Source organism: Corapipo altera, unplaced genomic scaffold, assembly GCF_003945725.1.
Source record: "Corapipo altera isolate COAL_440 unplaced genomic scaffold, ASM394572v1 67, whole genome shotgun sequence".
NCBI lineage: Eukaryota > Metazoa > Chordata > Aves > Passeriformes > Pipridae > Corapipo > Corapipo altera.
The window spans coordinates 3398931-3426182 of record NW_020884906.1 but is presented as its reverse complement, the minus strand read 5'-3'; the positions used below and the strand labels follow the sequence as shown (position 1 = coordinate 3426182).

The 27252-nt window shown below is 41.3% G+C and overlaps 1 protein-coding gene across 15 annotated transcripts in view; it reads right to left on the bottom strand.

Moving 5' to 3' along the window:
* Positions 1-27252, bottom strand: part of RIMBP2 (RIMS binding protein 2) — a 95977-nt gene that overhangs the window by 21939 nt on the left and 46786 nt on the right. For all 15 annotated transcript variants that reach the window (XM_027652291.1, XM_027652284.1, XM_027652285.1 and 12 more), the window contains 10 exons: positions 26007-26111; positions 22082-22132; positions 17359-17563; positions 11645-11796; positions 9258-9334; positions 8473-8582; positions 7243-8052; positions 3229-3380; positions 2409-2864; positions 654-800 (listed from right to left, as the gene is read on the bottom strand). In XM_027652291.1, coding sequence (XP_027508092.1) covers positions 654-800; positions 2409-2864; positions 3229-3380; positions 7243-8052; positions 8473-8582; positions 9258-9334; positions 11645-11796; positions 17359-17563; positions 22082-22132; positions 26007-26108 — 2262 coding nt within the window. In that variant the 5' untranslated portion in view covers positions 26109-26111. The remainder of the gene's footprint in view (positions 1-653; positions 801-2408; positions 2865-3228; positions 3381-7242; positions 8053-8472; positions 8583-9257; positions 9335-11644; positions 11797-17358; positions 17564-22081; positions 22133-26006; positions 26112-27252) is intronic.

Here is a 27252-nt window from a genome sequence, read left to right as displayed (position 1 = left end):
ACGTGGGAGGTCAGATATTTGGCTAAAAAGCTTATTTGACTATGCCAAGACATAAGAAGATATCTCTTCTCTAGAATTTACATTTCTCTTGACAGTAATGTAATAAATTTTTTTATATTTGTTTTCAGTGGGATCAAAATAAAAGCTGTGCAGTCATGCAAAATTCTTCTGGCAACAACTTTCCATTCCTTACAGCATGTCAAGCACACAGCATTTTGACTTTCTGTAATTAGGTTATCAGCTTACAGGTTGTGGCCTTTATGGAACACATAGACTCTTCCCATTTTCCCTTTTCCCACAGCATGTTTATATGTGCAGTAGTGACACCACACTGAAAGGCCCAGAACCCAAACATGACAGTCCTGTCACATTTTCTATTTCAGCTTTTCCATCTTCATTTTTTCAGTTTGCACTGCTCAAACCTGCTGCTTGGGCTGATGGGCTGGAGGTGCCTGGTGCATTCAGCTCCCATCAGGCAGTGTCATGCTGCAGGAACAGGACACACATCTCCCTCCCCCCGAATTCCTGCTTGTCTGTACAGTTTACCAACACAGCCACAATAATCAGGAGGTGACCTGGACAGCCTGCTGAGCTTCAGAAAATGCTTGTTTTACGTCAAACACCTGACACAACGACAAAACCAGGCTACTTACTTGCTTTCCAAGTTCTGACCCTTTTAGGAAATCATCCACTGAAGCTCCCCTTCTTTTGACATTGGGAGAATCATAACCATCCTCCTCTTCATCAGAGTTGGCATACTGGGCACTGCTCCTGTCGCTGAACACACTCCTCCTCTCCATCTAGCAAGGCAACAAAAAATGGAAAATTGTGAAGCAGACTCCCTCCTGCCACCAGGGGAAGAAATGGCAAATATAAGAACTCAAGCACACACCATTTAAATGTACTCATGGTTAGAACAATGCTGGTTTCCCCGACTGGAACGTTTAAGAAGTGTTCAAGAATTTTCTGCTTATCATATTCCTCTGGCTCATAAACAATTACATCAACTGTGTGATCATCAACTCATCTGCTTTCTTCCCTGTACCACTTATGTCAAAATTCTCAGTATTCTACAGTCAGAGGCTGCTAACAAAGACATTAATTTCCCCTTGGCAGAGAGTCAGTGGATGAACTCAGCACAAAAAAAGCTTTAGAATGAGACTCTGGGCTCTTCTTCTGCTCTGAGGTGACTCCTGGCCTCAGTTACTAATTCCTGCTGCTTACTCTCCTGACAATAACCCTCAGCCATCTAACAGGCTGGATGAGGGTAGGGAGAAGGCACACAGCTTCTGCAGCAGCTTACCACAGGGGAAGAATTTCTACTACAGGGGACTAAACATGACAAATATCACTGGCAGGATTTGATTTAATTTAGAATGAATTCATCTGTAAACTTCTGTCCACATTCCTGAATTAAACATTTCAAGCATCACTTAAATTAATGTAATTATACATGGTTCAAAGTATTTGTTATGTCAGCATTTTCCAAACTAGAAAAAGTATTTCTGTTATCTTTCCCTATGTAGTTCTTAAATCAACTTTCACCCAAGAAACAATTTTTTTCCCTCTACTACATTTATTCCAGTTTTCTTTCTTTATAAACAAAAGGAAGATAATACACATGCATACTTATGTATTTATCAGACCTTATTGATCCAGATTTGTTCAGGTTCTCAAAAGCTGGTTCAATTCACCCACTGGCTCAAAACAGGGACAGTCAATAAGCTGGGGCTGTTAAGATATGTGTGAACTGTCAAAATTAATGGAGTTATTTTGGAGATACGATGGGAGACCCAGAACTGGACATAAGTGATGACTGCCAGATGAAGGACCACGAGGGTGTATGAAATAAGTGACTCCACAGCTTGCAAAAAGTAACAGACAGTTGTGAGCAGCTTGTGATGAGAAAGTCACTGCCCAGGGCACTGGGAGTGTTTAAATATTGCATACTTGTGTAGAAAAACCAGAGCATGTTGTCAGGATGCATAGACATCAGCTGTACTGACCCTTGAGCCTCAAATATGGGATTTAAATTAACTAGCAAACATCTGAGTCACTGCAGCAGCCATGGGTTCAAACCAGGCAGTGTCCTTCGGGCAGTGATGCTGTTAGCAGCTACAGGAGGAGCTGCAGTGAAAAGCAGTTGTGAACATCTGTGAAAACGTGGCACTGAGAAGGGCAAATAATGTGTAAAACTGCCTGTGGGATCCACGACAGCAGACACAACAGTGCTTTACATGCACAGAATTTCAGCACACTGCTTCAACTCCAACTATGGACCCTCAGAGCTTAGGAACGAATTATCTGCTCCCTAAAGCATGTGACAAAAAAAACCCCGTTCGGTGGGAAGTGCCACAATGAATAAAACCAGCCCAAAAAAAGCCCAGAGAGAAAAAGTTTGCCTTTACCCTGTTGCTCTCTGCAACCCTTTGTGCAGCTTCTCTGGCCATGGCTTTCGCGACGGTGTTTGGGATGGGTGTGCCTTGGGGCTGGGGGAGGATCCTGTTGGGGGATGGAGATCTCCTCCCGTGGCTGTGGAAGTTGGGGGGCTCAAGTGTGTGTCCGTGAACAGGGGACGCCGAACGAGTCTGCTCCCACGACTCATCCCTTTTTAGATGGGGACCTAAATGTTCTTCTTTGGTTTCTGGGGCTCCGGCACTTGCTAATGGCTTAGATTTGGGAGCAGTTCTGGGGTGAGGGGTTGGAGGCACCAGGAGGTCAGGTGGAATGGCAGCAACAGAAGAGTCCACTGATTCCCCTTGTGCAGAGAGCGTTCGAACAGTAACTTCCCTTGCTTCCAAACTCCTCAGTCTCAGCAGCTCCACCAGTGTGTTCTCTGCTGTTGGGAAGATCACCTCTGCCACCTAAGAGCACAGACAAACAACTCATGAGCATGAAAACATCTGCCTCCCTCCCCTCAGCCCCACTAAAGGACAACCTTCAAAGTCTTAACATGGAGTGAACTATTGCCAACCCCAGCATCAGTTGTCTTAAATCCTTTCAACCCCTTTGTCCAAAAGCTGAAGTTTTGGGGTTTTTTTGGCCAAAAGCTGAAGTGTCTCTAGAAAGGAAGCTCATGAACAACTTGTGTACAAACAAAAGAATGGGGTCTCCTGAAAACTGAGAACCCCCTGCAGGCATCCAAGGGCTGTCACATCTTTCTTTCTGCCTTTACCTGTTGGAATTCCCCCAGAGCAGATGGTCTCTAATGCTGGAAGGAGAACTCACCCGTTGCCCTCTCGCATAAACACCGTAACCTGTGACGTTGGCGCCGTGGGAGGTCCCCGTGGCCGTCAGAGTCGGGGGCTTCCAGGACACCTGGATGGTCCCTGGGGTGGACCCAGCCCGGACAGCAACATCTTGAGGTGGAGCTGGAGGACCTGAGGAAGATGGGACAGGTCACTGTGGCTGGAAACCACAGATCTCAAAGCACTTTTTCTTTTTTTTTTTTTCTTCTAAATTTTTTAGAAGACAAACTATCCTTGTTGTGGTTGTTTTGTAAGAGAGAAGCAAGGGCTCAGCAGGTCATGGAGCAGGAACTGACCCTCACTTTACAACCATTAACTAAAGTGTATTCCTTTGCAAGATGGTCTGTACTTGCACCTTGCTCTGAATCTGTTTTTAACCCTCCAGGCTGCATAACTGATACTCTGAATGCAGGACATGTTAACAGAAAAACAGAGTGAGAAAAAGGTCCAGGATTGGCACTGTTAGTGGAAAACTGCTGCATGTGACAGCAAATTACATTTTGAGATATATATCTGCACTGACTGCACACTACATACTCTGAAATCACTTTCAAATTCTGTCTCTCTGGACCATCAGTGGCTCCAAGTCCCAATTTAAGGGCCAGAAGCACAGTGAACTAGGGTGCAAGCTGAAAATTCAACATTTTCCACCAGCAGCACACTGGTTAAAGGACAACTGATCTCACAGTCTTTCCTCTACACTGAAGGAAAAAATGCATCCACTAACCTCTTAAGGCATTTACAGTATGTTAGTGTAATAGCACACCAAATACATCCTTAATTAAAAGACATTACCCTACTATAAATAGTTCTACTGCAGCCAGAAAGCCAAAGCAAAAATACCATAGAGATTATTAGTTCATAAATTTTTCAGGCATCCTGTTGTGCTAATTTAACAGCCAAACCCTGAGAAATGTCTCGTGTTAAAACATCTCAGAAGGAGGGTTCAGCAAGCTCTGCAGAACAGCCAGGAGAATACAAACCTCGAGTTTGCTTTTCCCAGTGAACTAAGCACAACCAGTTCCTGCTCATCTACCAAAAGGGCCACAAATATTTCAGCTGTGTGCCTGACACACGTGTAAAATACCAACACAGGTCTCAGTCAGCTTGCTGGCAAACTGCCAGTGCATTTCACTGGTTTGCTGTCATTGAATTTCGTTCTCCAGAGGGCATGGAAATAAAATTATGGTCGTGTTCAGGACAGCACAGGCACAACAGGAAATTTTTGCTTATACCATCCCCTGCATCTATAATGTATTTTTAACTTGCAAGTCCAAAGTATACAAATTGACCTAATACTATTTTTGGCCAAGACAGATTTTGGTTTAGGATTGAATTTCAGCTTTCCTAACCATCCCATTTTATTGACAGCAAGCATTCCCAATCCAGCAAGGCTGCTGAGCTTACAAGAAAGAATTCATCTGATGTAACCCACTATCTTGTCAGTGACAATGACATTAATCTACTCCTGCAGGAGAAGTCACCTTCCTTCTATTCTCCCACAACTAAACAATCCCCAGGGAGTGTGTCTCGACCTTCAGAGGCTCTTGCAGGGACAGGTTTAATAAAGTGTGATGCCCAAGGCTTAGCATGGTTTCTATTTTCCCCCATCATTAAAAGGGAAATTATTCTTGATGACTTGTGATGGTCTTGGCCATCAACATAAATGTTTGTTTTGGAATTCTGCCCTACTTTGGTCCTCATGGGGTTTTTCACATAAATTAGCTCAAAACCAATAACAGTCCCATGGGTTCTGATCCTGTACTTATTTCTATTTTTGGATCTGAGAGTCCAAGAGAGAACTACTTCTGTTTTAATTTAAGCAATTCCAATGCTTTGATGAATCAAGAAAATCAAATTCCAATGCTTTGATGAATCAATTGGTCAGCTGTCACTCAGCTTTGTTCTGACAGGAAGCATTGTGTTTTCAGTATAAATCATGCAAAACATGATATATTTATGCAAAGAGAAAAAATGAAAAGTTGACCCTTAATTATCCTGCACTTTTCATGTAACTGCTCTCTCTGGGTTTGAAATGTGAGCAGTTCCCTCAAGATCATTTTTGCTTATTGTACTCCCCAAAAAACCCTGAGTTTGATACAGTGTGAAAATATTAAAATATTCCCTGATCCCCACTCCTTTTTTGGGATAAGTGGCTGATGACATCCTTTTCTGTAAGGATATCACCCAACCCACTAGTGAAGGCCAGAGCTTCTCAGCTTCCAATGCCAGAGCACTGGAGGCATTTAAAGAGGAAAAAATAATCCAGTCTGAGAAAAAGAATCAGCATTAGTCACTTAATTTCTTTCTTTTAACTGTGGTTTGAAAGAAGAAAGATGTGATTACTCGAAGCCAGCAGTATTTGCAAGACAAAACCATGATACACTGTGATGGTTAACTCCCATCACTGACTTATTTCATGGGCATCCTTTCCCTTTGTTCCAATAACTTCTGAAATACAGGCATAGGCCTCTAATAACTTCAACTGTTGCTATTTTATTTTGCTATAAAACAGTGAAAAGTTGACATGCTTCTGTAAAAATGTTCCCCGTGCAATGAAGGGGTGGGGAAGATTCTGGGTTTAAAAGATGAGGCTTCACTGCATTTCAGGTCCCAGCAGAGAACAGCTCAGGCACTGCTTAGCACACTCCAGCAACTAGAGGGAGATACAGCACGTTCAGTGTTTGAAAAATACCTCACTCCAAAGGCCTTTCCCAAACAGTAAAGGAGCTGACAAATGTAATAAGTTCAAGCCAGCAATCAGGCAGTGCCTCCCAGCTCCCCCAGAACACATTCCAGGTTGGAAATGCCCCCCTCCCACAGGTTCTACAACAGCACCACCACTCACCTCACCTGCATGATTCCAGACAAAAGAGTAAATGTGTGAGCTGAGGACGTTTTTACTGAAACTATAAATCAACAGCATCAAAAAGAGGAGACATATGAGCTTAACTCCCTCTCTACTCAGCCACCACGGCTGTCCTGCCTGTCTCCTCACACAAATAAAAGTCACACAAGCCAAGGAAGAGACCAGAATTAATTCCTGCCCCTTTGCTGGAATCAAATCTCAGCAGGAAGTGAAGGAACCACAGCTCAGTACATGTTACTGACATTCCACTCTTCAGGAGCCACTTGTGCTTGTCTGTCCCTGCTCCAGAGGCATTCAGGGATCTGAAAGACTGAATGTAGAAGGAGTCTCCTACTTGTCCTTGATTAGATGGCATTGGGTAGGTGAATATATAAGGACACATGTTCAATTTTTTTCAGGGGTATTGCCATATACCCCCAAAATCGTGAGATTATCCTTTAGTTCACTACATTCTTTCTGCTCCAGTTTTTAACGTCACTTCAGTGTTCTTAAATAGTGGGAAATGACTGACAAGACTTGCCACCATTCCTAATGTGAAAGCCAGGTGGGGAAAAAACCTCAGACTATCCAAAACAAAATGGATTTGTTGACTTTACAGATTCAAATTGTACAGTGTAATTACAACTTCCCAGCCAAAATTCATTTACGTCCCCTAAATGACTCTGTGGTCCTCTAAGAGGTTTGTGTTGTTTTTCATTAGAGAAAATATCTGTAAAAAGTGCTTTAAGACACACACATAACAAAAAAATGACATGTCAGAAGTAAAAACTGTTTTTTCTCCCAGCGTTGTTCACACCAATGAGAATAAATTACTACCAGAAATATTATAACTGGACAAATAAAATACAAATGGAGATTAATCTGATAAACACTTAGCATGTTATCTGAGATGATGATCTGGAGTTTATCTCCCCCAAAAATGAATCTGTCCTTACCCAGGAGTAAGGAAGACAATAATGCAGGACAGGAATGAATTTTAAATAGCATAAAGCAATCTAATAATGCCCAATCTGCTCACAATAGTGACAGGGGTTAGAGCAGGAAGCCAAAGGTTAAGTTATTTTATCTAGTATTTTCAGAGAAACTTAACTGGAGAGTTTTGGGGCAGGGAGAAAAATATCAAACCTGCTGGCAATGTAGAAAATTCCACAAAGGCTTCCTTTTTTTCTCGTTGTTCCAAGGGAAGCTGCCAGGGCATCTGATGGGGCTTTGCCATGACCTTCACCTTGTAGGCCATATTGGGCTTCAAATTAAAAAAATGGTACTTGTAGCTAGCAGCCTTGACAATGTCAAACTCTTCTTCATTAAGGAAGATGACGTGACTGTAATTACTATTGGTAGGGAGCCAGGACAGCTCAGCAGAAATCTGGGTTATATTGTCCACTTTCAGATTGGAGGGGGCTACTATGACATCCTTCCCCACTAACAGGGTGCACTGCAGCTCGTCGGAGTTGCCCTTGTTGGTGATGCTCTGGATGGATATTCTGTATGTGCAGGCAGAAATGTTGAGCTTTTCTATGAGAGCTTTCGTTCTGCTCCCCAAGGCGACGTTCATCCGGATTTCCTTGTCGACCAGGACGTTGTAGCTGCTGATGGTTCCCCAGCCGGGTGGCACTACTGGTGGCTCCCAGCCCACAATGACACTTTTGGCTAGTTGTTTGATAAGGGTGATTTTTCTAGGATAAGGCACAATGTCTTCTCCAATTTCATCAATGTTCACATCCAGAGTCCCTGCGCCGTTGCTGATGACGCTGGAGTCTATGTGACTTGGTGGACTTATCTCCAAGAGATCTCCTTCCAAAGCAGGACCCGAGTGGTTGATAAAATTCTGATCTTGTTCGCTGCTTAATGTGCTTGATAACCGGGTCTCGTTGTCTTGAACAAAATCCACAAAGTTTGAAGGGACTAGTCCTCTTTGTCCATCCAGAAGTTCTCCTGGTGAGAAAGAGCAATGCCATTAAAATCCTTGGAGGAGAACACCTCTTTCATGTCCGTGCCTTGAGAGCGGATAGGACAGGGAAGGAGGATGGAGTGCAAACCCTACATAAACAACATTCACAGCTTGAGAACGTGAAGGGGAACACCAGAACTGCCAGTAAGCTTTCCTGTCAACTTCAATCCTGCCAGCAGGAAGAGCTGACACTATAAAATGTCTTATAATTAGCTTTGCCTGCAAGGAGCGGCTTTGCCGGTGCAGAAACTCTGTTAATTAACAGAGCGATGATAAGGGTAAATTTAGCAACTGATTTAGTGGTAGACTAAGAAGGAAAGAATTTGGAGTGCATTTGACAGACGGACTGATTTCGATCTGCATGAATTAGCATGAATTCACAGACGGGAAAAGGAAAAAAATACCTTCATAGAAGCCATCTTCATCCATGTCTCCGTACACGTAAAGGTACTTTCCTGCCGTAAGAGGGAGCTCTGCCTCTGGATTTTCGTTTGGTCCATCGAAAGGGTTGTAACTGTAGGGAGCACAGGAGCAACATTGATCAGGGGGAGGTGGACAGCTCTAAAACTTATTTTTTAAAATGAATTAAAAGAAACTCATTTGTGGCGGGGTCTTTTCCAGCCCCCACATTCCATTTTTTTAATATCTTTTATGTGTCTCTTACACGGGTTTATTAACTTCCACGAGGACAAGATAAAAAAAGACAAAAGCAGTGAGTTACAGATAAGAAAGCTACTGAGAGACAAAAAGTACTTACAAAGTACTTAAATCCATATCCATCCTGAAAGAAATTGTTAGTCCCCGAAATTTATATCATGACAGGACTTTATATCTGAAATTTTAAAGTGCAAAGCAAAGATGCGATGGACTTTAAAATATTTTCTTGCTTGAAAAAGTAATTTATAAGAACAGACTGAGACATCCTCTGCAAAGTAGGAGGTACCAGTTTCATGTCATTTAGGCACTGAAGGTTGGAAATACAGTGGTGGGTGAGAGAGACATGTCATGTTCAGCTTCCTCTGACAATTAAAGCACATGGACATGGCACTATTTTGCAGTCAGTAAAGGGGTCTGTTATCCATAACACTGATTCCATGTAATAATTCAGTGTGTGAATAAAGTGAAGGAAAACCTGATGTTGAATATTACAACTGTGTATTATATATGGAATGAGATGGGGGGGTTTTACCTATAACGGGCAATGCAAAGATGGACTTTCCCAGAATATCTCTGCTTTGAGGTATTGGAATTCTGATCATTATCCATCTGTAGGGGGGCAAAAAAAAAAAAAAAAAAGATAATGCTATTTCAAAAAGCTGCATAAACCGTTTTCCTGACAGGTAAGATAAATCAGACAGCGAACATGCAACAGTGAGAAAAAACAGAAATTAAATTCCAACATGGAACACAACTGGTTAATTTTACTTAGAAGGGCTGATAGCAGTGACTAAACACTTAAGACAAATGTTTAGAGCTGGGACAAGTGTCAGCTTCCAAACACTTGGAAACAATGAGTATGACACAAAATATATCCCCTTGCCAATCCCATCCAATCCACAGCACCAGCATCTGTTGAATCCCACCCTTTCCACTAACAGAAAGAAACATATTTCCTCGGAATTTACCATCATATTTAACTCAAATCTGCAAAGCCACACATTTATTCCATTACAAATCTGGTCTACAAATCCCAGAGATTAAATTGTGGTGCTGAATCAACACAGACACTGCCTATTTTAGCTCTGCACCAGGTATCTCACTGCTAAACCAGTAACTCTTTCTGTTATGCTTTGAGCCTAGTAGAGTTTTTCAAGTGAGAGTCAAACTTCCTGCCATTTATTTTACAGAATGCTGTGAGCCATTTCAGAAAAAATGACCAACTCTTGGCCTGGGTTTGAGAGAACTTTAATCAAAATAGAAATGCCAGGTAAACAGTGGGATCAAGTAACACAAATTGTCCAAAAATTGACTGCAATTTTACCATCTAAACAGAGTGAATATTGAACTGCAACTTTCAGCTCCAAACTGGTCCCTGTCAAAAGTACACCAGAAAAATGCTGAGTTAAGACACTTTTCCTCTGAATTAACTCCCAAGAGGTGGGTTAGCACAGCACACACTGTTCTGCCAACACTTGACCCCAGTGAAGAGGACACTAATAGTCACAGAAGAGGTATTTTCCCCTGAGTAGAATTTGGGGATGTATGCACATTTCCAAGGATTATCACCCTGACACCTTTATATGGTGCATAACTCAACCAAGAATGGTTATTCTACAAGACTTTGGCACCAGTGACAACCAGGGCAGTTGCAAATACATTTTTTGCAGAGTGTCACCTTTTTTTTTTCTTATTTATTTCAGACTTCCCAGCGTTATGCTCCATTTTTAGATTTTATTCATACACTGTCCCTTAGGTCTGGATATCTCCGAAAAGGAATGGAGCTTAATTTCTGTGAGCTTGCATAATGTAAGTATGTATCACATAATTACACTCTAGAAGGCACAAAACGTACAATTCTCCAAAAGAGGGCTTGACATTCTCAGTGAGAGATAACTCCAAAAAATAATAGAAAAAGGGAATTAAATTTGACGTGTGCTTTTTCTGTTCCTTGCTGTTAGTTCTGCTTCCCTAAGTCTCCTTGCTAAGCTGCTTTTTCTGCTCTGACTACTTTTTCTGTGGCCTCTTCTAAAAGCAGTAAATGTTTCCACTTTTCAGTAATGCTGCTACACAAATATACACAAATATTTCTTGTGGATAATCCTTAGATATTCCCATGGAATTCCTACTGTACAAGAATCTTATATTTTGTTGAGTGTCCTACACAACACTCAGGCTTGTGATCTACTTAGAAACATTTGTTTCTGTCAATTTTCACAGGTTCAATAGCAATGAACTTATATAATATAGAAAGAAAACATGCACACAGTTGCAATTTATTTACTCCTGTAAAGAAAGGTAAGAAAGGGACTCCAGACTACAAAGTGAGGGGTAAAATCTAAAGATCATTTCCTCATGGGTATCTGCCCATACAAAACAGACCTTTTAGTATTTAATAGAAAATTATACCCTTCTAAAAAGTTTTCCAAAATTTGTCCCATGCCTATTTTTATATACAACATTTCTCCTAAATATTAACAAACAACTTGTTATGGCAGCTTTGAAAAGCTCTTCTGAGCCTCCCGCTGGATTTCTACCAAAATCCTACTGAAAAGCAGAAAACCTTTCTAAGAAAGGAGGAACAGAACCTTTCAAAAGTACAATTAAACACCAGATGTAACAGCTGGATGGTGGAAGACTTTGGTGACAACATCCTGCAACTTCCACTTCCATTTTACAGGCTCAGTACCAGTTTAAGAGGGTGTTGGAAAGGCTGGAATGGTTGTTAGCAGGTGGTATCTTCCTTGAAAATATCAATTACATTCCCACTGATGGTGTTCTTGAGCTGTCTCAGAAAATGAGAACATTCATGTCTTGACTTTTTAAAAGCAGGTGGATCAACCTGCATCAGCCCCCCGGAGCAGAGGAGTCTTGGCCCCTATAACACACATTTTCAGTAAGAAATTTAAAAAGACTCACGTCTGAATCAAATCTGCATCTTGGGGTACCAGATCTTGACTTGGACAGGAATGTAGGTTTGACAGACAGTTGTTCTGGTTTGTCTCCAGATATTTGAAGGGGTCGTATAAACTCTGAGATCACACAGCGACTTCCAGAAGGACTTTCGTGAACTGGCAGTGAACAAAACACACACGAGAATAAGGAATTGCTCTCAAGCAGAAACACTGCCAACTGATAAGCAGCAGTGAGTTATTTTCTTCCCCCGTTAAAAATCCTTCTAGAAAAAGACTACAGTAGGTAGACTGCAGAACATAAAAGGCTCTGCCTACTCGTTCCCAGTCTCTTGGTAAATCACATAAATCAACAATATGTAACAAAACATAATGTAGAAAGTGAAGGTATTTTAACTAAAAAAATTCAAAGTTCAATTTTTCCTTATTGAAAAAAAGTCCACCTTCATTCTGAGCACCTTCATATGTACAGAGAAGTTACCTGACATGCTGTTTAACAAACCCAGCACTAACAAGCTGCTGTTAGAACCTTTATTTCTTTTGGGGACTCTGTCATATACTGGAAAGTAGAACCAAGTCATACATTTGTCTTCTGAGGAAGTGACTGAAATGCTAATGATTTAGCTGGCAGGATGTTCATTTTCAAATGAAGTGGTTTGACTTTTGTCAGGCAGCAAGTGCCAAGAGCACCTGCTTCATACGTCATGAGAGTTCCTCTTTAACACCAGCACTAAAACACGTAATTTGGTCACAGTTCCATCTCTCCAGTTTCTGAAAAATGGAAGACTTGGGCTATGAAAAAGGAAAAATCTTCAGAAATCCTTTTTGAATGTTTTTGTTGGGCTTTTAAAAACAGTTTTTAAAAAATAAAAAGGCAGCATATACTGCATGTTGAATAACCCAAGGAGGCTGATCCCTCTTATCTCCCACTGACTCCAGTGAAAATCAGGCCTAGAGGTGAGGGGAGACAATTAAAAATAACCATGTCATCAAGGTTACAAGACAGATTAATAAAGTGTTATATAAAATTATTCTACATTTTTTCCCTTTTACTGTTAGTTTAGTCCCCAAACCACAGGACAGCAGGAGATTGTAAACTGAGCTTAGTTATACCTGCAGCGTGAGCAGAAGTTACAGCAAAGCACAGTCCTTGCTGACACATCCAGATATGCAGAGTGCATTCTCCTTTTCATTAACATAATGAGCCTATGCTCTAATTTTTCTGAATATGTGTAGGTTCAGCATTTCCTCTCCTGTTCTGCCAGAAGTCTGGACAGCAATGTTTTGCTACTGAACTGCAGCTTCCCAGACCACGTCACCAGGAATTATCAGTGGAACCTCTTTATTCATACTGCAGAGGAGAATAAGCTCCAAGAATATCATCAGAGGGTTTTTCTGGTGTTCTCATTAGTCCATTATGATTAATTTTCTCTGCATCACTGTAATTTACAGCAGGACAGCTTAAGCCCATTGACAGCAGGGTAATATACAACTCACCACACAAAAGATTAATTACAGCCAGCCCCGCTTACAGCAATCCCCAGGCTGGAAAAGGGCACATTTTTTATTCTTGGAACCTTTCTCACATATATAACAAAAAAGTCATCCCTGTTCAGAAACCTTCAGCCAATTTAGCTCCTTCTGTTTGCTGTTAATGTGCTTGCCATATCAGCCTGTCAGCGCCAAGCCTATAAATAATTGGGCCAACTGTGATTATTCATTCAAAGGAAACTGCTGTTTGGTCTCATACCTCCTGGATTCTTCAGGCTTTGTTTTTAAATTAGTTGCACAACATGGTAAATGTGGAGAAAGATTCTAGGACAATCTAGCCCTTGCTTTGCACACATATAGGATAACTAGGATAGGAACATGCATTATCAAGAACTCCAGGAGCATCAGGACGCTGGAAGATATTGATCTGTCTTATTATTTTCACTTGTGAAACAGGGTACATAGAATTTGCCCTGAATTTGACATGTAGAAGAGAAAACTATGTGGTAGTTGTGTTTGCATTAGTGACTGGCCACATGCATGCCCACATAGATACCTCACCTCCCATCAGAGTGACTGGAATATCCATCATTGTATGTGGAAGTGCAGCTTCTGCCCCAAGTCTAGCTCTGCAAAATGGATCCGTCTTCCTAACTGGACTAATTGCTGCCTTCAGTGTCCTCTGTTTCTCCATTTATTTGGCTACTTGTGCAATGGAGCATCTCCCTTGTCAGTAAGATCCACACAGGGTGCCATCTACTCCTGTCTCCTTAGGAAAGAGTGTGTGAAACAACAGAAGCTGATCCTCTAAGGCTCTTTCCATGCTGTGGGACTGCTTTTCTCTAGGGCCACAATGTGAGCTATTTCTTAAAGCAGTTTAAAAATTACTGCATTTTCAAGGTCTTCTAATATCTGCAGTAAACTGGAAAGAACTGATTTTCATGTGGGCCTTATCATGCAACTTTAGCAGTGAGTTCCTGTGTGTTCTGGAGAGGAGCCTTTTTAAAAGGTCATTAGATACTTAAATAATATATATAAATTCATGTTGATTCTATGTATGTAGAGCCACAGTTGGATTTTAAAAAAAAAAATAAATAAACACAGGCATCATCAAGTAATGCCTTTGCAAAAAAACCCCCAAAAACCAAACAAAATTGGGACTCACAGTGCATGAAGCACATTCCTCCTGAAACCTCCTGAACCTCTGTCATCTCCTGATCATTTCTGCAGAGGAGGGCTACTCCTGCAGATTGTGAATGCAGGATACAGATGAAAAAGGCTGCATGATGTCCCTGGGCTTGAGCTACAGACTGTGGAGGAATGAGACCTACAGACTGTTTTAAAGCTTGTTAACTGCAAACCAAGCAAAAAAACCCAAACGAAACACCTTCCATTTTACATCTGCCCTCTGGAAAAACCACATTTTAAAATGAAGAGTACAAGAGGTCAGCTCTTAAGAAAATGCAGCAGCATCTAGAAATGTCTCTTTTTTTTCTCTAAATGCTAGAAAAGAACCCTATAAAGCCACGGGGTTTTTATCCATAAAGTCTTTGTGAAATCAATATATGCTCAAAATGGCCATTATTTTCCCATGCCTGGCAAATACCTGTTAAAGTCTGAAGAACATCCTTTCAAGAGAAAAGGAAGATCACCAGGCCTAATTGAAATGTTTCAGGAGAATTAAAGCTGCCCATACTTGCATTACAATTAGACTCTCCATTTTATTTATTGCAATTGCTGATTCCATATGGACTACCTAAATTACCCAGAAAGACCATTCAAACGAGCCTCTTATCTGATGAATAATAAATCTTAAGGTTTCTCTATCTGATTGTGACATTATTATATGCTTAAAGTGAACTTTTTATGCTCTAATCCATTCTGGCTGGGTTTATTTCATTTCCTGATACATTCAAACATCACCAATTAAGGCAAAGCAGCTGGTCATAAACTGATCTCATTTCCGTCATTTGCTTTGCTTTGAAAGCTGTCCCTGTGTTCCCTCTTGTGTTCTTTCTTCCTCACACATAATAAAAATAATTACACTTCTGGTTTGAAGAACTTGCTGTACATTACCATCATTATTGTGGAAGGGCTGATTTCAATAATTAGAAATCCTGCCCACTTGCTCAAACATCACTTTATTGTTATCAGTGCATTCATACTGAGAATGAATGTTGTCCAAGGATTTCTGATGTTTATTCACTGAATTCTTAGTCACATAAAAAATCAAAAGGTTATGGGGAAAGATTTACAGCTTTTAAATGCCTTCAGTACAGACCTGGCTGCGTTTGCTGTGCCTTTACTCAAGGATTACAAGGAATATTTCTGTTTGGCATGTTTTGAAGGTTTCTAAAAAGGTTTTTCCATTAGTATTTTATTAGTTTGGAGAGTTTGACTGAGTACCTTAAAAAGTTTAGGTGATTTTCATTTGGGCATGGTGGTCTGCTTAAATCAATTGCAGTGATACAGGCTGGACCTTCCCCAGCTGCCTGAAGGACATTTCAATACCTAACTACCTTTTCTTTAAAATTAATTTGAACTAATTTGAAAATCCTGTCCTTAGAAGACATGAAGAGCTAATGCTGCTGGTATTAAGGGAATTTCTACTAAATTCTTATGGTTATCAGGTAATGCCTTCAGAATTCTCAATTTACTGCACTTTGACATCCAGTTAAGTAAAACCTGCAGCTCCAGAAAAGCCTATGAATTAACATGCACCACAGTGGGCAAGACTGCCAACAGCTCCAATTTTGTGCTCAAGAACCCAAGGCACACAAAATACAGAGTTACTGAACTGAAATGAAAGAAGGATGTCACCTTGCTTCCCTTTGACTTGGTTTCACATTGGGTTTAGCACCCTTCACTGAAAATCACTGCTCGTCTGCGGCAGCAGGGAAATGATTTGTGATTCCCAGGACCTGTTACTCAGAGTTTTTCTAGAAGCTTAGGGAAAAAAGTCGAGACTATTTCATATTTCCAGTTCCTTTTCACACTTATTTTAAAACAACCTTTGGCGAATTTGTAAGTAAAGGGAATTAACTGACAGCTGTTTTTTGCAGAACAAGTGAAGCGATTCCTCACTGAGCTGGTGAGGACACTCCTCAGCCTCGAGAATAACATCCTGATAATACACAATCCAACATGATTTACATGGAAGTGATTTCCAAGTGTGCTCAGGTAACCTCTTGCCTTGACCTTTGCAATTTTCTTATGAATAATGGATGGTTTACAAAGCTCTGTACTTAGGAGAACCTTTGCTTCTGGCAACAGGAGATGACCTGGTGAAAGTTCAACACAGATCTTGGATAACCACACACTGTGGACTATCCTGAGCACTGTAAGTGTAAGAACAACAATACACATGTAAATCAATTTTTCTTTTTTTTTAAACTTTACATTCTCCACTTGTTTTCAAACTCAAATCAACAATGTGTTTGTTGAGACTCTTCTGTTTCTAGAACAACTGGGAGTTACATATTTAAATACTATTTGAAACATGGTTAAAAATTTAAACATACCTTTAATGTCTAGCAAGCAACTCTAGACATTATCCTCACTAAGTTCTGTTAAAATATATCCCCATGAAACTAATTTTCAACCAAAATCACTTTATACAAGAATCTGTGTTTTGTAGACAGTGTTTGCTTCAATTTTAATTTTTTAATGTTTTACTTTGAATTTTTTTATGGAGAAGTGTATTATTTCTGTTGAACAAATGAAATTAAACCAAAACAATTTTGCTGACTGTCAAAATACTTTGTTCAGTTCCCCTATTTTCTACCCATCTCTATTTACACTCCTCTTCTATGTAATGGTCAGTACAGTGTGTGTGGGTCTCTGTGCTTTCTTTCTCCATAGCAGACCTACCCCTGTGTCCCTGAAACAGGGAAGGCTTGACAACAAAGCCTGTATTTGTAGACAGTCCTTCTTCTTACAATGGAAGTACAGTTTTACATAAGGAACACACAATTTTAACACTGAACTGGTTTCTTATCACTACACCCAACAACAATTAGAGAGAACTGTGCTGCCAACAGTGCCCAAATAAAACTGGAACGAGCTCAGTGGAGGCTTAAGAGATACTTTGAAATTTAAACAAGTCACAAAACGGGAACAGGAGTGGATTCTACCCTCCACTTGTACAGCAAACTGTGTTTACATCACAGAGTTGCATCGGAAAACCTGCAGGGCAGAACCGACACCCACAAACAAAAGGCTGGTCCTTACCTTTGCCTATAGAAGTGGCTATTCCATTCATTAACTGGGATAGAGATTTACCAGGAGAACCAGAGATATCCGAGGATGCCAACGTGTTGCTGCTCAGGAGATCAATCTTCCCTGCCTGCTGCCGAAACTTCTCCAGCTCTCTGGACAGGAGGTTAAATTGCTCGCTCTGCGTCCGGCATTTCTCCTCCAGCTCCCGGACCTTGGCCTGCACAACCAAGACACAACACCGAGATCAGAGCTCTGACTCCATCAGATTTTTCTGAAGGACCAGGAAGCCAGGACAGGCAAACTATTTGGGATAAACAGGCCCACGATCTCCCTCTGATTCTCAGCCTGGTGGCAACCCTGGAATACTGAGGTGATTTCTCCTTTCGTCCTCAGTTTCCGAAGGGGAAATTCCTCATCAGATATTTTGGCAGTGCTCAAAAAACCACTGCCAAGAACACCTGCAAACAGATCCTACGGCTTTGTGTCAGTTTTGTGTGCTCTTCCAACTTTTTCTAAAACTCAGGTATTTTTCTGAGGTTTGCCCATCCTCTGCTATTAAGTACAAACCTCCTGAATGGCTGGATTAACATTTATGTATTAAAACCCAACAAGAACAAAAAAACCACAGTGGCTCATGCAGAATATGGGCCCAGGTGCTGGTTGAATTCCCTTCCAAATGCTCCTCTCTTTAAAGCCAAACCACACAAAGTACTCCAGACTCCAGCAACAGGAGGTTGGTTGAAAGGCTGTGAGAAGCACCAAAATGTCATTGTTGGCAAACATTTTCATTTTAATTTCGAGGCATCAGGCTTTAACAAAAGAGAACTTAAAAAAGAACTTAAAACAAAAGAGAACTTCTGTGCTGACCTGGGAAATTTGCCTATGTACAGCTCATGAATTCCTGATGTGAGAAAATGGATAAGGTGATGTGAAAGAAAGGTTTCCTGACTGAAAGAAATGACAAAGGGCCTGGGAATTCAGGATTTTTTTCTGCAACTTTTACTCAGAACATATAAAGAGTAGTAAAGACACTAGAGCATGAAAAAGCCTTTTATCCACATCCTGCACGTTCATTGTACTGGCTAAATTAAGGGTATAACAATGTTTTCAGTACAATGAATTTAAATTTCAATCTGCATTTTATTCAATCTGCATAGAAGACAAAACCCACAAATCTGGAGTGCCCAGAGAGTTAGGAAAGAACATATTAACTCCTCTTGCAAAGACTGAAGAATCAGTTTTCCTTTGTGAGGTTTGATTTTCACAAAGGGGCAACCAGTTGGGCTGTGCTCTGGAAATGTGGCAGAGGAAAGGCCACTGAAGACCCAGGGAGAACCCAGGTCTATGTGCTGTGACCCAAAGCAGCAGAAGTAGCTCAGCAGAAGTAGCTCAGCAGAAGTAGCTCAGCAGAGGCACCAATGGGCTCCTTGTATGAAAAGTTGATGTATTGTATCCTGAACTGGTGCTTTGTGATGAACAAACATCACTTTCCTTCATTAAAACCCCATTTATAGTATATGTCTTATTAAACAACTGTTCTAACAAAGGAGGTCTGGATATCAATTAAATTCATTCAACTGAACTAAGAGTTTGGGTTTTCTCAAAGACAAAAACATTCTCGGTTCATGTAAGAAAAACTGCACATTTTACGTATCAAGAAAGCAACATATATTACATGCCACCTCTAAAAAGATCCCAGTTCAGCTAAAGACAAGGAAAACATTTACAGCACCCAGAAGAACCCAGAAATCCAAATTTTCTACTACAGAAGGTGGTACTGTTTGTTCCTTTTCTTGTAATGAATACTTTTTTAAAGCTGGAGTGAGTTTAAAAGATAAAATTTCTCTGTATTCATAACACCAATTAATTTATTTCTGCTAAAGATGTCTCAGGGTATCCATCTGATCTGTTATAAAACAAAACCCAATAAGAATCAGAGACATTGTGGGAGCTTTACACAAACATTAAATGCTTGGGGTTTTTTTAGTCTTTCATCTCTTTGCTGTGGTTTTGAGGGACTGAAATGTGAGCCTTTGCTGCTTGTTAATTTGCTGCTAGAATATGACACCTATGTACAATTTTAAAAGGACATTAAGCACACAAAGAAGTAAACTGGTCTGGGTTTTTTGGTTCCCTCTTTTAAGGATGAGCTATTTGACCCTCTAAGAATATACACTGACTTTTCTACATGCAGTTATGGAAACTCTAGCAGGAAACGGAAAATAAAAACATCACAATCCAAATCTCAACAAGATGCTAAGCCCATCTTAAAATTATTTTTAAAAAAACAGTAATGTGTTATTATTTATTAATTTTAGAAGTACATGCATTTCAGTATATGCCTTCTTTATCTTTTCTTCTGAGTATGTAGAAATTTCAAGTTGTTCTGTCATGACAGTGGGAAGCCTGGAAGAGAAACGCTTTTACTGCTTAAGGATGTGAGTTAGAAGTGAGCACAAAGCTGGTACTGTATAAAGAAAAAAGGGCCCTAAATCCTCAGTGGAGCTACCAGGAAGCATTCCCTGTGCTCATCCTCCTTTCTTGGCTTCAGGCATGTGCTTGGTTTGCTGTCAGCCAGCCAGACTCACCTCGCTGGAGAAAACCTACGCGTCCGTGTACGTCAGTGCAGAGCGAGGCGTGTGCTCACAGCCCCAGAAATCTGGGGCTTTATTCTCTGCCGTGGTTCCTCCCGTATGATCTGCCCTGATAACGATGGCACAGAGGTGCCAAGTCTACCAGACCTCTCTAAAAGTGGCTCTGCCTACAGCAGTGGTTGTATGAAGAGACATTCCCTGCTGCAGACAGATTGAATGTCTGTCACTTGGCACCCGCCAGGTTTCTCATACAACCCATGGTGCTGCTTCTAAAGTTCAAATGGTTTCTTAAACAGAAAATGAAGCAGAGACTTCATCCATTACAAGACAGATACTGTTCACACGAGACAGGGAAGATGATGAGCAACTTTCCAAGTGGACAGGTTTGAATTCAGACTGGTAATTAACTCACATGTTCTGCTGGGGAGATATTATTTCATAGTTTAGGTGTTCTTAGCAGCAAAAGCTTTCACTGGGTGGTTCAAATCAACCTCAGGTGAAAATATCGCATGAAATAGTCTCTGCATTAACAACGAAACAATCTGAATTCAGACAAAATCCACACAGTCAGAAAGTTTACAGTGGTGAATAAACTACCAAACCATTCCTAATGGGCATGCTCTTAAGAAATTTGACTTTCAAAATCAGGATCTGAGTTCTCATCAAATCATGCCAAGATTAATTTCTCATGGAATAAAAGTCTAATTTTGATGATTTGGTATTTGGCCAAAAAAAAAAAAATGGCAAAGCATGCTTGCATAACAATGGTTCTAGCACGCATCCCATGCAAGGTTAGGCAGGGCTATCGTACTCATTTTAGAGGGAAAGGTGCAGGACTCAGGACAGGGGAAGGAGAATTTATGCCCTAAAATACCTGCATGCTGTCCAAGGTGTTCTGGATGAAGTGCAAAGCAATAAATCCCAAACAGGACACAGTAAACAAAGAGATGTGAAATAACCAAAGAAATAAAAACAGTTTTGAATACTTTTGTTTTGTTTTGTTTTTACATTTCAAAGCGAAGTATATTAGAACAGTTCCACGTGTAAAAACATGCATTAACACAAACCACGCTACAGAGCGCTTCAGAAATCAATATTGCTGCTGATCTCAAACTGCAAAAGGCACATTAAATAAAATGCACTTGTGGCAATAAAAAGCAAAAGCTTTGGCAACCTTGGTGGGGTTGTGCAGATCGCAGGTTGCAGACAAATCAGCTACACAGCAATTGTGCTCAGCTTGAGGGGGGTAAATAATCTCTTGCCTGCCTTGTTTTTAATTATGTTTTCCTGCATTATATACTTTCCACCAGGCATTAAATAATAATTTAATCCTGTGTTCTGAAAGCTAAAACAAACTTAATGTATATGGTGAATATGAAAGGCTATGAGCAAAACACGTGCTGTGGGAATATTGATTTTATGAACGAATTCTTTAATTATTTTTTCTTTACAGTTGATCGATGCACCTGAAAAAACACTTTTCACCAAGGCATGACCAGCAAGTGGACATATAGAAATACTGTGGGAAGCTAAACAGACTAGAAATCAGCTTTTGCTAAAAACAGATTTTTAAATGAAATATTGACAATGCACTTGCTATGATCAATCCATGGTATTGCCTGTTCTTTAGGATACATTAACCCTTAACAACCATTTAATGCCTTTTCTTTTCATCAGGCAGAAAAATGAAGTGTTCTCCCTCTACCACACCCTTTTAAGGTTATTTGAAGTATCTAAATTCTTTCATTAGGTTTAAAATTTTTGGTTCTTTAACATGTTGCCTTATGTTTATTAGCCAGTATTTAATTAGGAACGTTAGGTAACAGATTGGTATTTGCAGCTATATTTCCAGCCTAATAAATAATATTTCTCATAATTAATCACTTTCTATTTTAATAGTATTTTACAAAAAAAAAAGGTCCCAAATGAGAAACTGAGGTACACAAACCACTTCCAACAGCTCAGCTTAATGCACTCCTAACTGAATTATAAACCTTAGAGGATGCAATTATATTAGAAGGTAAAAAAAAATAAATCTATCTGCCTACATATTCCTTGGAACTTTCAGAAGTGATGATACTGTAAAGTTATCACATTCAGAAGGGAACCTGAATAGGCAAAGGTAACACAGAGTATCTTACCTCTAGCAACTGAACTGCTCCCTCATGTTCCTTCTTAGCTTCAACCTGAGCCTTGTGTTTATGGAAAAGGAAAAAAGAAAAAGGAAAAAAAAAAGGGAAAAAAAGGAGGAAAAGGGAAAATCATTAGTCATGCCACACATAATATGCTCTAAGCACATAAAGTAGCATACTGTATACACAAATCCAGAGCCAATTACAGTCTGGAAGGGGTGGCTCTGCCAGTATTACTCCAGCACTTGGGCTCCAAGCCTCTGAAATAACTGCTTATTTTTAGGAGATCGAATCTCAGTGAAGCTTAATAGCATTGGTATTTTGCTGGGCCAACACAAGCAGGCTCAACACACTGCAAGATCACATCTCTGAAACCCTCCAAATTAAAACTGGAGTGTGGTATTGAGGAGGTTCATGGTGTAGAAACCTCCCATATCAGGTAGGAGAAAGCAACACAAAAATTAAGCTCATTCTTTTAATGAAGCATCAGTATTTATCATCAAAAAAATAGTTCACAAAACATCTCAAGGCAAGCACAAGACAGGTTCCCTGAAAACAGCAGTGCAACATTTAGGGTCCAATCAACTGGGTCAAAAAGACGAAAAGAGAGAATAAATAAGAGCAGAAAAGTATTTTATATAGCTCAGAAATTCACTTATCAAATTGTGGTCGGGAAAAGTCTAAACCTTAAAACCAAAAAACAGCACTCAGTAAATTTGGGTTACCCTCCCTTTATTTCCATGTAAGGTTTCAGTATCTCTTTAACTGAAGCTTACCCAAGATAAGCACGAATTTTGTTAACCATTGTATCATTCTGCACATTCCTCACCAGAGAAAAATCTTAAAACCCTCCTGTTTGGCAGAGAACAGCACCCCACAGACTCTCCGATTTAATGGCCCGGAGAGTCCCATGATGGACACAGATAACAGCAATTTTCACTTCATTCCCCTCTCCTCTAAGGGCCACTCTACTCTTTTATTGGTTTTGGTGGAAGCTGGGTCAGGCCATAAAGTCACAACCAGAACATCCACCCAAACTATCCTTCACTGTCATGCAGGATAATAAAACCTCCTTCAATCCTGCCAGCACAGTCATATTTCTTCCTGGACTACAGTAATAAGTCTTAGTGCTGCCACTCGATAAATATTGGCTCCACGAGCATTAGCAAACATGTGATAACAGGTAATAGAAAGCCTTGAGTCATCCATCAGTACAAGTTTAATAAAATCCACCCAGCATATGAGTTCTGGATAAATGATTAGAAAACCTGCATCAATAGTTATCTCTCTTTCACATCCAACTGCCTCGTGTATTAAGGTTTTCTTAAAAGAAAAAGACCATCTGATTCCCCCTCAGCACAAAATTGTGATGAGCAATATCGTACTCTTACTCTTAGGCTGAAAAAATCTAAGCTGAAAAGCCTGTATTTATATTAAAAAAGACAATGAATATTTATTTATATTCAAAATGGGGTCGTACCAGCAACTTGCTTTGCTTTGAAGTGCCCATTTTGGGGGTTCCTCAGTGCCTTTACAACAGTAAGAAGATGTGCTGTGAAATGCCATCCTGTTACTGCCCAGAGTTATCACTTTCATTTCACAGGACTTTCTCAAATAATTATATGGCTCCAATAAAAAAGAAAGGAAGAAATTATTTAACCCACACACGTACCAGGTACGTTGGGAGATCTTGTTCCTTCAGGTCCACTGAACAAGAATTTAAGTGCTGGCTGCAGATGCTGAGCCAGTTGCACTGAGCAAAATACCAAATACAATATAACCTCCTTTGTGCTTGGCATCTGTCAAGCTGCAGCTTAGCAAAAGTGACTGGAGAAAAGACTAGCACAGAGATTTGCCTCCTGTGGCCAAACCAAACTTATTTTTATTAGATGAATGTAACAAAAATTAGCAAGAAATGCTGTACCTTCCTTTGATTCCTTTGCTTTGCCAGGACTTAAATTTCAAGTCCAAAATTTATGAGGAAGTTCTAATAATAACAGCTGAATATAACTAGAAATGGCATTTTGAAATGTGCCTAAGTACATTAATAGAGAAAGACTAAAAGAAAATTAACAGAAAGATTTCATTTGGTCAAATGCAGTTTTCTATTTCAAGCAAACTCCATTAGAAATATCTTTTATTCTGCTGAGAATGTCCCCCCCTGCCAATTCTCTATCAAATTATCATTAGCACTATTATTTCTGTGTTTTAATCTAGTCCAGCAATTGGAAAAATCAACATTAGCACTGACACAATTGCAGCTTTAAGTGACTTTGGTATGATTGAAACTCAATATCACGTATTTTGTATTATAATGAATAATGAAAAATTGCAGCATGGAAAGAAAAAAAGTCTTAAAGTGATTCGTGAATTAGAGAATGACCTTGGAAATGAGGTACTTAAAAACTGTTTAGTTTATTGTGGTGGGCTGACCCTGGCTGGACACCAGGTGCCCACTAAAGCTGCTCCATCACTCCCCTCCTCAGCTGGGCAGGGGAGAGAAAACACAGCAAAAGTGTCATGGGAGGTCAGGGAGAGATCCCTCAGGAATCACTGTCATGGGCAAAACAGACTTGGGGAAATTAGTTCAGTTTATTAGCAGTCAAATCAGAGTAGGATAATGAGAAATGAAATCAAATCTTAAAAACACCTTCCCTAACCCCTCCCTTCTTCCCAGGTACTCCTGAACTCTCTCCCAGACAGAGAATGGAGACAGAGAATGGGGGTTGTGTTCAGTCCACCACACGTTGTGTCTGCTGCACTTTCTTTCTGACAGGGAGGACTCCTCACACTCTGCCCCTGCTCCAGTGTGGGTCCTCTCCATGGGATGCAGTTCTTCACAAACTTCTCCAACGTGAGTCTTTCCCATAGGCTGTGGTTCTTCACGAACTGCTCCAGCCTGGGTCCCTCCCGTGGGGTGCAGCTCTTCAGGAACAGGCTGCTCCAGTGGGAATCCCCCACAGGGTCACAAGTGCCCCCAGCAAACCTGCTCCAGTGTGGGGTCCTCTCTCCACAGGTCCACAGCTCTGCCAGGATCCTGCTCCAGTGCAGGTTTCCCATGGTGTCCCAGCCTGCTTTGGGCATCCACCTGCTTTGGCGTGGATGCCTCACCATGGTCCACCTCAAAGGCTGCAGAGGAACCTCTGCTCTGGCTGAAGTTGCCCTCGTGCAGTTTTTTCCCCCACTTTTTAAATACATTACCCCAGAAGTGCTGCCACTGATGGGCTCGGCCTTGGCCGGTGGTGGGTCCCTCCTGGAGCCGGCTGGAATTGGACCTGCTGGACATGGGGGAAGCTTCTGGCATCTCCTCATATATATATCTTCTCTCTTGGCTCATAGAAGCCTCTCCTGTAGCCACCCCACTAACCAAAGCCTTGTCACACAAACCCAATACATTTATGAAAAAGAAGATGAACTGTGATTGAGATGACTCATTAATCTAATTTAATGGAGAAAGGTAGTAAGAATTCCATATCTGGAAGAGAAAGCCAAAGAAATCCTCACAAAACATTGATATGTTAACTCTTCCAGTCAACTGGAAATGGCAGAGACCTCATATTTTGATTATCATGAAATAAAGACCAGATTCCTTCCTGAAATTTAAGAAATGCACAAATATTCCTGAGGCAAGCAGAGAAGGAAGCAATTGAAACACAAAGGAAATATATATGATTGTGTCACTTTTATCCCTATTGAGAAAGAGGACTTAGATATATAACCTTCACTGGCATAAACATTCCTAAACCAACCGGCACAGACAACACCCACTTGTTGCCGCTGCAGCAGCGATCACAGAGAGCAATCGAGAGCAGGATCCAGTTTGGCAGCCGGGGTTCAGGTTCTTCAGACCAGCAGCTCCACTTCACGCTGTTCACTCCATCACTGCAGCCTGGGATTTCCCCTGGCTTTCCCTGCTTTCCCTGGCTCCCCTTACCTTCTGCAGGAGCTCGATTTCCTGCTGTTTGGCGTTGAGGACAGCCAAGGCTTGCTCATGCTCCAACTCCAGCTGTTGCCGCCGTTCAGCAGCCTCTCGCATATGCTGTTTCAAGGGAACAGGGAAAACTATCAGGACACTTTAACCCGTTCCACCTGCAGCCAAACATAGAATCATAGAGTCATAGAATCAAAGAATCAGCTGGGTTGGAAGGGGCCTCCGAGATCATCAAGTCCAACCCTTGATCCAACCCCGCTGTGGTTCCCAGCCCATGGCACTGATGCCACATCCAGTCTCATCTTAAAAACCTCCAGGGACAGAGAATCCACCACTTCCCTGGGCAGCCCATTCCAATGGCTGATCACCCTCTCTGGAAAGAAATTATTTCTAATGTCTAACCTAAACCTCTCCTGGCACAGCTTAAGACCCAGCCCTCTTGTCTTGCTGAGAGTTGCCTGGGAAAAGAGACCAACGCCTAGAACCTCCTTTCAGGGAGTTGTAGAGAGTGAGGAGGTCTCCCCTGAGCCTCCTCTTCTCCAGGCTGAACAGCCTCAGCTCCCTCAGCCTCTCCTCACAGCACTTGTGCTCCAGTCCCTTCCCCAGCCTTGTTGCTCTCCTCTGGACCTGCTCCAGCCCCTCAATGTCCTTCCTGAGCTGAGGGCCCAGAACTGGACACAGCACTCCAGGGGTGGCCTCACCAGTGCTGAGTCCAGGGGAAGAGTCACTTCCTTGGACCTGCTGGCCACACTGTTCCTGATCCAGGCCAGGATCCATTGGCCTTCTTGGCCACCTGGGCACACTCTGGCTCATGTTCAGCTTCTTGTCAATCCAAACTCCCAGGTCCCTTCCTGCCTGGCTGCTCTCCAGCCACTCTGTCCCAGCCTGTAGTGCTGCAGGGGGTTGTTGTGGCCAAAGTGCAGGACCCGGCCCTTGGCCTGGTTGAACCTCGTCCCGTTGGAATCAGCCCAACTCTCCAACCTATCCAGGTCCCTCTGCAGAGCCCTCCTGCCTTCCAGCTGCCATCCCCAGGGATGCAGATGTTCCCTCTCAGCATAAAAACTCCCTGGGATAACCTCAGGAGAGCGGGAAACCGGACAGGGTTTTAATTCAGTCGGTACTTAGAGGTGTGTTGCCAAAGCTGAACTCAGGCATGGTGACAGCAATCTCTTTTAGGATATGTCACTGTGACATTGCCAGCAACGTGGCCTCGGTGCTGCACAAGTGAACAGGAACCATTTCACCCACC